The sequence below is a fragment of the Mytilus californianus genome, unplaced genomic scaffold (genome assembly GCF_021869535.1).
Source record: "Mytilus californianus isolate M0D057914Y unplaced genomic scaffold, xbMytCali1.0.p SCAF_6, whole genome shotgun sequence".
Classification (NCBI taxonomy): domain Eukaryota; kingdom Metazoa; phylum Mollusca; class Bivalvia; order Mytilida; family Mytilidae; genus Mytilus; species Mytilus californianus.
The window spans coordinates 111,664,320-111,680,398 of NW_026262712.1; the positions used below are offsets into that span (position 1 = coordinate 111,664,320).

The window sequence follows — 16,079 nt, forward strand, 5'->3', positions numbered from 1 at the left end:
CAATATGGTCAAAATATGTATATAACATAACAATACTGCTTGACAACTTCCAAAGCTTGTTTAATCAAGTACTACAACTTTTTAAGGAAAATTCGCCTTTAACATACGTTGCACTCATGGATTTTCTACTCCCGAATATTTTCGAATCCCTGACACACTAAGAGCAAACTCAGGACGATGTGTCGCATAATCATCATGACCTTCGTGTGACCTTTACCTAAAGATCAAAATACCATATTTTTAGAGTTATTTTTGCAAAATTTCTCTGAAACTGGATTGCAATCAGGTACTCTCGATGTGTGGGCTCCACTTGGTCCCACATAAAACATACACAAAATCCAGGTCCTTTAATTTTCAATATGAAATGTCAAAAGTTAAGTCCTTACAAAAAATATAAGATGGGTTTTTCACAGGAGACAACATATTTTTTCTCGATATTTTTAGCAACGAAGGGTACAAAACTGCAACGAACGGAACAGTATAAACAATTTCATAAACTAATGACCTTTTTTAGAAAAACATAATTATTACAATGAACTAGGTATGTGGGGTATTGTCTGGAGGAAGATACGCTCACTAACCTGTCCATATATCAGTAGTATTGTAACGTTATTTAATGTTTGCATTTTTGAAGCATTTTTAGGCGAGTTTTTGTGACCAAGGTTTGTAAACTTGCGTGCGTTTATCATTCAGTAAGTACAGTTCGAGTTGAAATTCAAATTCTTTAATTAATATTGATTACTTAACATGCATACAACGTGAATAATATATATTTGTATACAAATTGTGTACATAACTCAGAATTGTTTTAGATCATATATTGGCATCTCTCAGCTTGTTCTTTATCGCTCAAAAACGCACAACGTCCGCATTCAACTGTATAGATTAATCGAAGGTAACTCTGAAATAAAACTATGAAAATATTTTTGCTAATATATTATTCAGGAGCTGAAGCAGGGACTTGTCTTGCCTGCACCACAACATTTGAAGGTGCGGCAGGACTGGACAGGGAGAAACTATGCAGGTAAGATTTTGTTTTATATAGTTCTTGGTTTTTTTTTTATTTGCACACTTAAGCATCGCTCTACGGATAACAGTCCTTTTCATCTACATATAACATGCTATAAAATAAACATGAGGAATAAAGGATAAACAGTTGCAACTTCAATAAATAAAAGTAACTAAAGGCAGATTTAGTTTAAAATCATAACTTTGATACTAGATGAATATTATTCACAAATTTATAATTTAAAAATATATTTATTCTAATATTTATATGACACTTTTATAATATACTTCGTTTCTTTTTTAAAAACAGTGCAGCAAATACATATCTGGAATGTGCTGAACAAGACTGCAAATCGGATGGCGGTGCCACCATTGCACTTGCCAAAACGGCTAAGCAAGGCTGTGGTAAGTATACTAAATTGCTATACATTGAAATGTTACTATAAATAGGTTTTCAATTGGTGTGTCTTATGAATGCGAAATTTGCGTTTTACGTACTAAATCATACAAATGTACTTTTGACGAGTTCTTTCCACATTTTAAGTCTCATTATAACAGGGAAAACATGACGACCCTGATAAAACAAATATGATGTTCTTAGAAGAAGCTCACAGTCTTAGGCAATATGACGCCCACTGGAATTCAAACTATTGCAATAAGTAAGAATCAAATACAGACTAATTGAAGTGAATTAAACAGCATCAACTGTACCAAGTCAGGAATATGACAGTTGTTTTCCATTCCGTTGATGTTTTGAGTTTTTGATTTTGCCATTTGGTAAGGGACTTTCCGTTTTGAATTTTACTTGGAGTTTGGTATTTTTGTTATTTTACTTTTTTCGGACAAATACACACAAAGGTCTAGAAAAGTTTAAGCAACAACAGGTTTCAATACACATAAACATAAATTCAACCGAGTTAAATAAGACCCTACGTTAAATAAGCACCCCGTTAAGTTTAAGGAAAAATCGGAAAATTTTGAAAATTCTCAAAAAATCAAAACAAATTTCCCGTATTGCCATGTCGTTTATCTAATTGCAAATCAATTAAATTAAAATAAAAAAATCTGTTTCTATTTATTCAGTCTACCAAATTAGAAAACTGATTCATTTACATTTAATATTGGCAACAAAACATAATTATTTTACAGGCTGCGTAGCCCTAAAATTTCCCACGTTGATATGTTCTGTAAGAATTTGTCTCTCCATCTTTAGTCCTTCTGTCAAAATTAAAATTTAAAGCCATTTGGACTATAAGATTACTGATAAATTAGTCTCATACAAATAACTAGCATCCATTAACTATAAAGTACTTTTTCGACATCTGTTAAAACAGATACATCTAAATGGTGAAATGTCCCTTTAAGGTGCCTCTTGTTTAAAAGATCGACCATTTTAAATTCAGACCAAATTTCTATTTAATTGTCGCATAGTTTTATGCATTTCATATTCTTTATTGGATATTTGTCGTCTGGAAAATGTTATTAGGGTGCCGACCCCAAAATGATTTCAGTTTTCAGAGAACGTTTGTCAGGGCATGTTGTCATCTATACAAATTTTATAGTATTTGTAAACACTTTTTTTAACAAAATTTGATTTTAGTTGTTTTTTTGAGGAAGGGGAGCAATACGAGTTTACGTTCAGCAAGTAATTATATAATCATTATTTCACTGTTTTACATTTCACGATAAACATATTCAAAAGTTACAGATGTTTTAACTCAACTTGTTTTTTTCTTTGCAGGTGCCGGAAGTATTATTGTCAACCTGGCTGTCATTGGTTTAGGACTTACATTTTATATGCTTGTTTAGATGCTGCATTTTAATACATCCATATGAACAAACCTGAAGATACATGTACATATTTACAAACTGTTTAAGATCTAAGTTCTTCGCCTTAACTTAATTCACTTTGACTCATTTTCACTGCTTTGATGGATTGAACAAATGTGCTAAATCTTCTTTAGACACTTGCATACTTTTTGTGGTTTAATTTGTAATTAATAAATTCATTTTACAGTTGTTATGATTTTCTTACAACAGCTATTATAAATTCTGAAATATGAATACCTCAAACCCGTTTACACTCTTAGTTTTAACAATTTTTTTATTGTACTCCTTCCTAGCAGTTAGTACGTTATGTATACATAGCCATGGAGTTGCCCGTCTGATTGACCTTTCATCCCATTTTTCTATCCGCTACTGCTCCTTAACTGCAAGACAGAATTTTGACACTTTCGCAGAAACATAACATGGACTTGGTTAAATTCCAAGATCGGTAACTTAACTCCTTAACTTAATTTAATAAAGATTTATTTAGTTCTTAGTATTGTTGTGCACCTCGGGCTCTTATTTTGGTTTTTCACGACGATGGTATAAAAGTATGGTCATCTTTAGATTTCCCTCGTCCGACAGCAGACCCTTGTTGGAATGGGGGCGTTCATTTAGCTGTGCAGGATGTACAAATACGTAGCCTATCCAGTCCAATTTGAGAGTACCTCGCTTTCTCCACGTTAAGGAACCTTTGCACCCTCTAGCATGCGTCCATAAGGAGCCTGTTTCAGGGGAAATATACTTTCCCTATTAAAAGAAAAACTCATTTTCTGGTGGCAAGAACAAGATTAAAACTGTCTTGTGGAAAATGTCTTGTATCAGTTGTTAGTAATTGTCGTTCTGAATATGCATAAAATAATTGTCATTTGTGGTTAAAAATTAACAACAATCAGTTAATTAATAATTTGCTTTTTAAATCGAATTATTCATGTTTAAATTCAGGTATTTTTTAAATATGTGTGTTACAAAAGCTGCGACTGGATAGTTTTAGCAAAATTAAACAATCACTTTTAAAATGTTGTTAGCGTTATTGTTCTCATCTATTTATCTTGTTCAATAAAATAATTTGTGTTCAGAACACACTCACGACACTTATCATTCTTCTTCTTAGGTTTAAATGTAGATTGAGGCTTTGCACTGGTATTATTCAAATTATATCAATTCTAATTACTAGGCAACAAAAAAGATCATTCATAGACGACGACGGATATGTTCCGATTGTCAATACCACTATCACGTCCTCTTTTCCTCGAATTTGACCAACGACAACCTTCGGATTACAGGATTCTGACTTTGGACAGGCACATACAACATGTGGTGGGATTAAACAAATCTACTGCCGTTAAACCATCCCCTCATCCTGGGACAGTAGTGTAACAGTATAACAGCAGAATAAACAATAAAATTAATTGAAGAGAGCGTAACTCATCCAATCAGTACAAAACAGAAAAACACCCTAACAAAAACACAAAAGACAGAAAGGAGAGAATTGAGAGCATGGTCAGTTACTGAGGGCTAGTTCAAAGCATACAACGAATAAAAAATATCAGGTATCTGAGATAAAAAAAATACACCTGTGTCGTAAATCTGTTATTTAAAGTCTCCCTTATTTTTCAGGAATGGAGAATTGTTCAATCTCATTCATCAGGTCGGTTTACCCTTTGGATATTTCCATGGGCACTTTCTAAAAAAGTGTTCAACAATGGAAATAATTCTAAAGGACATGACGCGGTTTTGAAAGAAAATAAAAACTTAGAAAATGGCTGATACTGGTTTGTTTAAGCGGACTCGTAGAACAAGCATTACAAAAAACAGTAAATATTTCATTATTAACAAACATCTGTTATTTGCGAGTCATATAAACTTTAGATTCGAATCCACTAAAATTAAACAAGAATAGTAAGTTTTCCGATGCAAATTTTGGCTGAATTCCTGTCACAAATGTATCTAAGCGGGTAAAAACAAATGTTCATTGCGTGCCTTTTCCTTTTCTGTGCATCTACAAAATCTTAACTGTGTTTTTGAGTTTGAGTTCTTTTGTAATATTTAACACGATAACATTATTCAATAGTGAAAATTAGAAAATCTATATTTCACAAAATGATTTCCTTTTAATTTTATCGTTTTCATATCCTTGAAATTCAAAATGTTAAATTTTAAATTTAATTCATCAAAAATCGTTCGTTGCATTTTGATATATACATTAAAAACAGTAGAGAAACTCTCTACAATAACATTGTGGTTTAATAGAATAAATAAATCAAGAAACGAAATGATCAAAATGGCGTGTTCGTTATATTATTCAAATACTCGTTGGTTATATTATATTAATTGAATTAAGTACTGGTGCATAAAGAATTTGAAGGGGTATGGATAACATTTGAATGGGGCTTCTATTAAAAACATAAACGGTACCATTTTTTCTGAACCAGATGCGCATTACTCCTCATTGATGCTCCAGGCAAAAATATTTTAAAATCCAAAGCTTATTAAAAACATGAAGAGCTACAAACAAAAGAAGGACAAAAACGTATAGCCGAAGCTGTGCAAGGAATAAGAGCTTTGCATGTGGGAGATACATTCCTTAATTTTAAACATTTTCCAAAAATTTGTAACAGCAAAATATTGGGAGCAGTTTTTATTCAATTTTTCACAGAAACGCTAAAATAACAACATTACATGTACGTGACAGGAATACAGTACAAATAAATGCAAGAACACTCAGGACAGAGAAATACATAAATAAATAATATAATAGTACATTCCAACATGTAAACCACAGAATCTGCAGAACTCACGTATCGAGAACGTATCCGTATATGACGGACATATATGAAGTATTTGTGAATAAGCTAAAATGAGTATTAGTTTATTTACATGTATTCGTTAGTTACACGAATTTGTCATGCCATTGTCCTTACATTAAGTAGTGAAGTTCTGTAAAATTAAGACATGCCACTGGAAAAGTGTAGTTTTAAAGTTACTATTTAATTTCGATGTACTTTTTTACAATTAAAACAACGTTTGAAATATTCCTGAACAGATCGTCTATAAATCTTTTCAAATGAATTACCAAAATCAGATTTCTAATTACATTTCCTATTTTTGCAGTATTCATTTTTTTTTTTTTTGTTGTATGCGGACAATTACTTTCAAATATTTGCTGAAGTGTTTAAATCGTCCCCTATTATGTATAACTTTAGGTAAGGTAAATAAACAGTAATGGAGAAAACGAGGTGACCGTGGCAGCAATTAGTAAGATGCTCTATTCTCAATCTAAACAGCATAATTTGAATATGAATGTAGATTATCTTGGTCAAGGGTGTTCCATTTGTATTTAAGTGAATGGTAATGCTAAGAACAAATAAATGGCTGTTGTTGTAAGACTGTTAAGTACGAATTCACGACATTGATCTTATAAATAGCTTAATTAATAACAGAAGAAAACTACTGGCAAATAAAAATCATAGTTCGTCTGACAATAAAAAAAATATGGAATATAAAAACTTCAGCTACCATACATGAAAAATCGAGATTTTTTCATTGTTTATTTTGAAGATTTATAGAAAATCAACTTGAGCGTCTGGACGAAGTTAAATCGAATGCTAGTTTTATAAGATTTCCAATAAATACCGTTACTATGGATCGGAACAGAGACAGAAAATTTAACACAAAACTGAAAACCTCATCAAAGATACCATGGTATAATAAAACTCATCATAGATACCAGGATTGAAATTTTGTATTTGCGCTAGACGCGCGTTTCGTCTAAAAAAGACTCATCAGTGACGTTCGAATTAAAAAAAAAGTTAAAAAAACCCAAATAAAGTACGAAGTTGAAGAGCATAGTGGACCAAAAATTCCTTAAAGTTTTGCCAAATACAGCTAAGGTAATCTATTCCTGAGGTAGAGAAGCCTTAGTTTTTCAAAAAATTCAAAGTTATGTAAACAGTAAATTTATAAATATGAACATATCAATGATAATTCATGTTAACACAGATGTGCTGACTACTGGGCTGGTGATACCCTCAGGGAATAAAAACCCCACCAACAGTGGCATCGACCCAGTGGTTGTAAATAAACTCATCATAGATACCAGGATTGAAATTTTGTATTGGCGCCATACACGCGTTTCGTCTACAAAAGACTTATCAGTGACGCTTGAATAAAAAAAAGTTAAAAAGGCCAAATAAAGTACGAAGTTGAAGAACATAGAGGACCAAAAACTCCTTAAAGTTTTGCCAAATACAGCTAAGGTAATATATTCCTGAGGAAGAAAAGCCTTAGCTTTTCAAAAATGCTAAGTTTTGTAAAGAGTTAATTTATAATTATGACCATATCAATGATAAATTATGTCAACACAGATGTATTACTGTTACACCATTACGTACCAGTGTCCTAATGTAGGGGAGGGTTGAGCGCTCATACACATATACACAATTTGCAGGTGTACATCACTTATCATGAGCTTTATTTAGGAGGTTGTGGATGGTTGCTGTCTGTTGTTCATCATACATAATTGACAGCTTCAGAATGAAATTTGATTTTAGTGAGCTTTAAAAGTTAAATTATTTGACACTGCCGCTTCAGTCATATGTCATTGACTGTGTATATTATCAACGTTACATTAAGGCAAGATATATGTCTGTGTCCAAAGTGTATTGTTTACTCTTCTGTTAATTTTAGATCGGTGCCTATGGGTTTATAGTCTAGTCAATATATGGAGGAATGATTTAAACATCAATACAATTGCAACGGAAACTGCTCGAGTGTTTTTATGTCAAATTGTTTTCATATTTGAACTTAAATTAAAATCATCGGAGTTTATTGTTTAAATCAACGAAAATATAATACTTATGTTATGGACCGATGGATCAGAATATTTTATTACAATTCAACTCTTTTCATAACATCATAAATATGATTGTTTGAGGAAACTGATAAAAATTCATCATTAGCATTAGATTAGAAATGAAAATATTTTGACAAAAACTAAGATTTTATCACTAAGTTCTTCGAAAAAAGGAAACATGTCGGCAAAATGTAATTCTTATCTTAAGATTACAAGGATGGAAATACGGAAACTGATACTATTTCATGCCCAAACATAACTATTTTAAGTCAGTAATTAAGATTTTTATCCTGAAATCTATAAAAATAGGAAAACGCAAAATTTATCAAACAAAATGAAATTTAATTTTCTTGTCAACATTTGCCTTATTGATACTGATTAAAGTTTAAATATTTAAAATCTCTAATGACGAACAATATGTATGATATATATATCTTAGACAAAAGCTTTCCTTTTCAATGTACTATCATGTATGCAAGGATTTCCAAACATTCTTCAGTGTTTAAATAATACTGTCCACACACAGTCACAGTCTACGTTAACGCCCGGATGTAACGTTTGACACAAATCAGGTTTTCGTTTTTTGCTGTATATCATTTTTGTTTTTCGTTCATTATTTTGTATATAAGTCAGGCCGTTAGTTTTCTCGTTTGAATTGTCTTACATTTGTTATTTCGTGGCCTTTTGTAGCTAACAATGCGGTATTGGTTTTATTCATTGTTGAAGGCCGTACGGTAACCTATAGTTGTTAATTTCTGTGTCATCTGTTCTTTTGTGGACGGTTGGCAATCATACCACATTCTCTAATCTTTATATATATTAGTCTAGGCATTTATTATAGCTTTTCAATTCTTTATGTTAGAAGTTTCTTTGTATTATTAGTGAGGTAAATTTTTTAGCGAGTGTGAGTTTTAATAAATCTTTGAGTTTAAATTCTTCTTCCACTTTAAATTACAAGGAATATATAAAGGCAACAGTAGTATACCGCTGTTCAAAAGTCATAAATCGATTGAGAGAAGACAAAAGATCACCACCGGTTTTTAGTGGAGTTTGTGTTGCTCAGTCCTTAGTGTTTTGTGTTGTGTTTTTTTAACTTGTCTTTTCTTTGTTTTTATCGTTTTTGCCATGGTATTGTCTGTTTGTTTTATTTTATGAGTTTGAATGAACTTTTAGTATATTTCGCCTCTCTTTTTAAATTCCGAGTCCTGGAAAGGACAGCATTTCTTTACAACAAATCCATTAAACATTTTGAAACGGAATTATTTGAATGTCTAATCTGGTAACAGCGTTGTTTGACAAGAAAAAAGTTTGCTATTTGCTTCTACAAGTTATGAAAATATTTTTTGTAATATTTGTTGTAATTTTTCCATTTTTGGTTGACTTTTTAATTGTAATTCACTTCGAATTTCCAGAATGTTTATTTTAGATGACAGATAACTATGAATCAAATAAAAATAAATTAGATGTGGTATAACTCCCAATTAGAAAAATTAGTTCAAAAGTACGCCTAGCAAAGCTAGTTAAAAACCAATTACAACTAAAATAAGTCATGTTCACCCAAATAATGGTATCAATCAGCAACTAACGGATTTCGTATAAAACGTCATTAGCCTATAACTAAATTGCTGTTGCTGGATCATGTCTGTCCAAAAAAATCGTATAATGTGTTAATATAAATAAGAACATGCGTTCCCATGTTGAATTGTTTTATATTTTACATATCGGGACCTTTCTTAGCTGAATATACGGTATAGGTTTTTCTCATTGTTGAAGTTCGTACGGTGTCCTATAGTTGTTTATTTTCACGGGGTTATTTTAACTCTGGAGGATATTTGCCGCGCTGGCAATCATACTACTAATTTTTATACTAAAAGTCTGAGACACGTATGACCTTCTACAATAAGTCAACATATTGATGAAAAGCTCATGTTATGGTTTGTGTTTTTTTTCTTTTTTTTTGCTATTCTATCAGGAGCTTCTTTTTTTCTCTCTCTTTTTCTATAAACAATGTTTTTACTAAATTTCAATTTTAATACAACTGTATTCGTATCAAATATTACAAACATTGCATACTTCGAATCTTGTTAGTTTTATGGATATCATCTACTGTCAAATGCCTTTTTACTAGGTACTTTGACGTACCCATTTATTGTCGATGTTAACATTTCACGAATACAAAAAGGGTTTGTTGAATCACTAAGACTTTGTGGATACAACTTAGACTTGAAGGACGCTTAATGGAGATGTTAGCTGGACTGTTAGTTACCAGATATTTGTGAATATGCTCCCGTATGTCGCGTGAGTTTATTTATTATAATGTTGTTTTCTGCTTGATTCAACCCCACATCTGCGTTATTGTAATAGTAAAGTTAGTATTCCAATGGAAACAGGAAGGTGGTATATGTATTCTTGGCTGAAGCTTTTCAACATTTTTCTGAAAATAATGTTTTAATTACAAAACAGGAGGAGGTGTGTGAGATATTTAACGACTATTTTGTAAATGTTGCAAAGAATATAGGAAACAGTCAAATAAAGGTTGATGATGATCACCCTAGTATTTTGGCCATTAAAGATAATCTTCCAGATCTTGATCAAAACAGTTTTACCTTTTCCCCTATTGATCAAGACTTTGTTGAGAAACGTATCCGTAAAATTAATGTTAAAAAAGCCACTGGAATAGATTGTATTTCACCTAAATTACTGCATTTTGCTAAACCTGCTATTGTAAAACGTCTTACAGATATTGTAAATTTATCATTATCACCATTAACCTTCCCTGACCGTCTTAAGCATGCTCAAGTTGCACCTATTCACAGAAAGAATAGTGTACTAGTATTAGAAAAAGGAGGAAATTATAGACCGGTTAGTTTATTACCGGCCATTTCTAAAATTTTGAAAATGCCATAGAAGTACAATTAGTGCAATACTTTGATAAAATCTTCAATCCATTTTTGACAGCTTTAAGATCAGGTTTTGGATGTCAGTCAACTTTATTAAGTGTGATTGAAGATTGAAAATTAGCCGTAGACCAAATTAAAAACCTTGCAGCCATCCTTATGGACTTGTCAAAAGCATTTGACTGTCTCCCCTATGACTTACTGCTACTGAAACTAAAAGTTTATGGTCCACCCCAAATCCTCACTTGATGTGTCATATAGTTATTTAACAAAAAGAAAACAGTGTGTGAAAGTAAACCAAAATTTAAGTGGTATGCTTGACATATTTGTAAAGATATGCGTCCTTATCCGTTATTAGATTGAGAAAATAAACGTTCTGGGTCATAATATCGTTGTCCTTTTCATTTTTTTTTGCCAAATTAAAAGTGCAATATATTCATAATTTTTACAGATTCGTATAGAGTATAGACATATGCTGTACATTTATTTCTAACCACTTTTTGGTTATTTGTCTCGTTTAGTTTCTGTTTCAGTGACATTCACCCCACTTATCCTTGAATTTATTTTAAATCCATGCTATGTCAAGCTCCTCTTACATGTTACATCCTTATTATTGGGGAAGTGAAAATAAAAGGTTCTTAGAAATTAGAGACAATGTGACTTGAAAATTGTAAGTAATATACATGAATAAACACACAAAAGTACTAAGTGGTGCTTATTAAAAATGAAAACAAACCAATATGATTTTGTTGTTTGATTTGTGGTTAACGAATTCAGTAGTCAATTACTTTGCCGACCTCTTCTTATTTTCATATGAATCGGAGTTTCTTCAGACACTTGTCAAAACCAAGAAAATCAAAGAAGCCAGGTCTTTTAATTTTAAATTCAGATATATTGATGATGTTCTTTCCATTAAAAAACCAAACTTTTCTGATTTGGTTCCATTAATATATCCCCCAGAATTAGAAACTAAGAAAACAACAGACACACACGGCTTCCTACGCCTCCTTTTTAGACTTATACCTCCAATTTGACATACACGGTCATCACAGTACCAGAACCTATGACAAACGAGACGATTTTAATTTTGTAGCCAAATACCAGCTTCACCTGCATATGGGATATACATTTCCCAACTTAATCAATATTCAAGAGCTTGCCGCTCCTACTTAAACTTTGTAAAACGTCAACAGTGCCTGAAAAGAAAGTTGATGAATCAGGGGTATGTCAAAGAACGTCTCGTCCTTTTTTTTAAAAGATCATTGGATGGTACCAATACCTTGTTGAAAATATTCCGTTTCAAACAAAACACAATGGTCTTGAAGTATATATTCTGGGTACTGACGTTGTTAATCATCTTAATAACGTGTTATTGTATTCTTTATGAATACTACTCTTACTGTTTAGTCTTTTTTTTTATGATATCCATTTGACGTGGCTCTGTACGTCCCGTCATTGTGTTATTGTTCTATGGTAAAATGTTTGTATTCTAGTCAATCATTTTTGCTCATGTGCTTTGTCTATATACAAAAAAAAGTACATGTGGCATGATTGCCAATTAGATCCCTTTTTATGTTTATTTGGTACATATGACGTGGCTCTGTACTTATACATCCCGACATTGTGTTATTGTACTATGGTAAAATTTTTGTATTCTTGTCTATCATTTTTGCTAATTAATAATGTGCTTTGTCTATATGCCTTTTTGTGCTTCTTTGTTACATATTTGTTTGTTTTTATAGTGATTAAGATTATAACACAATGATGACTGCTGTACCCCTATTTTTGACATTTTTACCTATCATGTCTTTTTGTTTTGTTCACACATTGTTGTGAATATAATAGAATTTTATACGACTATCATACAAGTGAGAAGTTTAGCTAGCTATAAAACCAGGTTTAATCCACCATTTTCTACATAAGAAAGTGCCTATACCAAGTCAGGAATATGACAGTTGTTAACCATTCGTTTGATGTGTTTGAGCTTTTGATTTGACATTTGATTGGGGATTTTCCGTTTTGAATTTTCCTCGAAGTTCAGTATTTTTGTGATTTTTCTTTTTAGCTACTAGTATATGAATATTACAATTACACATTTATTTATTCAATTATATTCTATATGATTTTACAATTAGACAATAATATAAGTGCACATTAATTTGAAATTTGATACTATTGACTCTGAGAGTTTCTAGAGTAAGGGCCCATGATATGATTGTGTCACTGTGTGTAAATTATTTCAATCATTTCAGTTTCATGTTGTCCATCAACGACCCGTGGTTGTAGCGATTACTATGTCTTATACATAATTCTGTAAACGTCTCAAATAGTTTATTCTAAACTTGAAAACTCACTTGAAACAAAGTATTTGCACTGAAATCACTTATTTCTTTTCATATTAAATAAGTGATATGAGTGCGTCTTAATTTTGTTCAATAACGACACAAACTATATGAGTATATTAAAAGATCGTCCTCAAGTGCCTATTTCCGTAGCACAAAATAAGCTTTGAGTTATTTAATTCTAAAAATAAAATGAACCGTATTGTAAACATTCCATAGCATCTCTAATTACTATATTAGTTCCTTAAACTTAAGTATATGCGTTCATGTAAAACATAAGCAGTGCCATGTTTAATATATATTCCAACAGTAAAGAGTAATACCATCATTAATGCTGAGTTACTTCAGCTTTTGTTGTGTATCTGTTTTATGTGGTTAATCCCAGTACCAGTAATCTGGAGCCCTGTCTTCTGTTACAATTTGTGATCTATTCTGGGGTACCAGACAATTATTTCGTATTGTAAACCATGATGAATTTTCATGTACTTTTGATGTGTTGTACTTATTCAATTTTCAGATAGAGAGCACATGGCTCTGTTGTAACTAGCATAATACGGTCTGAATTTATCCTTCTCCTCCAAATATGACGAGTATTTTTGTTCATTGGAACCAAGGCTTAATCAATAATTAGCAAGAACTTAGGATTATCAAAGTCAAACGCATTAATATACGTTTTCCGTGGGACGTATTCATCAATATTCGGAGCACCTCGTATAACTGGAATGATACTGTTCTTATTATAATAAAGTGTAAACACTTTTTCTGAAACATAATCCTTGCATAAAGAGTTCTCAAATGAAAGGTAGAATTTATATTCTGTACTAATTTTATCAATGCATTCAGTGCCCCTCTTCTTGCCGACTTGTTTCTTTATTATTATGAGGCTGACTTCATACAGGAACCTCTTAGGAAGAAAGATAAGAAGTTAGCAATATCCTTTAACTTTACGTTACGCTATATAGATGATGTTCTCTCACTAAATAATACAAAATTTGGTGACTATGTTGAACGAATCTATCCCATCGAACTAGAGATAAAGGATACTACAGATATAGTTAAGTCTGCCTCATATCTTGACTTACATCTAGAAATTGACAATAAGAGTCGGTTGAAAAAAAAATTTATGACAAAAGAGATGATTTCGGCTTCCCAATTGTGAACTTTCCATTTCTATGTAGCAACATTCCAGCAGCGCCTGCATACGGAGTATATATCTCCAAATTGATACGATATTCCCGGGCTTGTATTTCCTATCATGATTTTCTTGATAGAGGATTGCTGCTCACAAGGAAGCTATTAAACCAAGAGTTCCAAATGGTGAAGTTGAAATCATCCCTTCGTAAGTTTTACGGACGCCATCGCGAGTTAGTTGACCGTTATGGCAATGCTAGCATATGGCATTGAAATGTCCGACGCATCGCCGTATGTAATTGACTAATTAAATTGTCCTAACCATGCCTTCCTTAGGTAACTCTTTCTCATATAAAATGGAGTTTCCTGTCCATATAAAAGCCATATCTGATCAGTTTGTTTAACATGTTTAATGGGTGGTATTTTTGGTAGATAATTATGTCTAAATATGACGACAACTGCTACCGGCATCTGTCCTTAATCAGTTTTTAATTGGCAATTGTTGAATCTACAGCCTCGCAAACTTATATGTGCCTTTTTCAGAAAATATGACGGTGAATTGTGCCAGATAATTTTATACGTTTCATTTGTGGAAAGCATGCGTCGATTCAAGAACGTTACTCCATCGTTCTTCTCATTTGGTCCGCCAAAATACATCGAATTTTTTATCTATAAATCTGGGACTAACCAGTTTGTTTTTGCAGCATTTGTTGAAGTTGTTGTAATTAGAGAGCCCATTAAAAAGCATATTAAGCTACACACTGTTGTTAACCAGAAGAAGTATTTCACTATTTCAAGGTTACGGCTACCTAGTTGAAATAAATGATAATGATTTAAATAAAATCGGATCATCCTTAAGGAAATCCCTTTGTTCCGTTAGATTTGTCTGTCGCGGCATGTTAAATCTGAAAAGTCATGCCCAGTGAAATTACATCATCCAATCAAATCGTCAGCTTGAATGGACTATCGAAAACTCTGTCGATTAAACTACTAAGTATTTCCAAATAAAGTTCGGAGATTCTATTATTTAATCATTAAATATCGCGACATCGTTCTCATTTTTTCCACAAACCTTATCGTAAATAATTCTTAACATAGAAAACAAAAATTAACGTTTTATTGGATTTTTTATCCATCTTTTTGTTTTAAAATATCGTAAATCGATCACGTGACAATAGTGCATCAATACAACGGCAATCTTTTGACTCAATTGCGACAACTGTTTTTGCAGGTAAATATTTCACGAAAAGTGCCAGCATATAACTCAAAAAGATCGGTCGATTTAAAATTTTGCTACAAGACTATCTTAAAATGACCTTTTATACGATATTTTAGATATAACACGCCTCGAAAAAAAATCCCAAACATTGTGTATTTATGATTTATGTCCCGCCCACAATAGAAGAGGGTCATTATGTGTTCTGGTCGTCCGTGCTTCCATTCGTCCCGTATTAAGTATTAAGTTAAAGTTTTGGTTAAAAAAAGAGACGGAAGATACCTTTTAAGGACATTCAATACACATCGGTCAAAAAAAGGCCGAAGAGAAACTGACCAAAATCAAAAGACAACGAAAAAACAAACAAATCCACACCACTCTTCATAGAAAACTAAAGACTAAGTAACACGAACCCTACATACAACATGGCAATGACTTTGGTGCTCCGGAAGGGTAAGCAGATCCTGCTCCACTAGTGCTACTTGACATGTTGCTCATGGTAATTACAAGCAAGATCATAATTTCCATTCGATTTTTGGTAAATTGTCTATTTATGTTCATTATGAAGTGAACTGTTAATATATATATGCCAAAGCAGGCTTTTGACTCAGAATTAATGTTTCACTGAACATGTAAATGACATTGTGTCTTAATAATAATTGTTAATAATTGTTAGTAATTATTTATGAATTGAAACTAGAATAGATATCTTTACGAACTGTATGGTCTTTTTGCTTTGTCTTTGACATATCCCTTTCAAGTCTGCGAAATAACTTACAGTCCGAATATCTTGATATATCATT

At 32.1% G+C, this 16,079-nt stretch overlaps 1 protein-coding gene across 3 annotated transcripts in view; it reads left to right on the forward strand.

The window, feature by feature from the left end:
* Positions 1-3,027, forward strand: part of LOC127705825 (uncharacterized) — a 117,485-nt gene extending 114,458 nt beyond the window's left edge. For all 3 annotated transcript variants that reach the window (XM_052210182.1, XM_052210184.1, XM_052210183.1), the window contains exons 5-7: positions 946-1,024; positions 1,319-1,413; positions 2,750-3,027. In XM_052210182.1, coding sequence (XP_052066142.1) covers positions 946-1,024; positions 1,319-1,413; positions 2,750-2,817 — 242 coding nt within the window. In that variant the 3' untranslated portion in view covers positions 2,818-3,027. The remainder of the gene's footprint in view (positions 1-945; positions 1,025-1,318; positions 1,414-2,749) is intronic.
* The last annotated feature ends 13,052 nt before the right edge of the window (positions 3,028-16,079 follow it).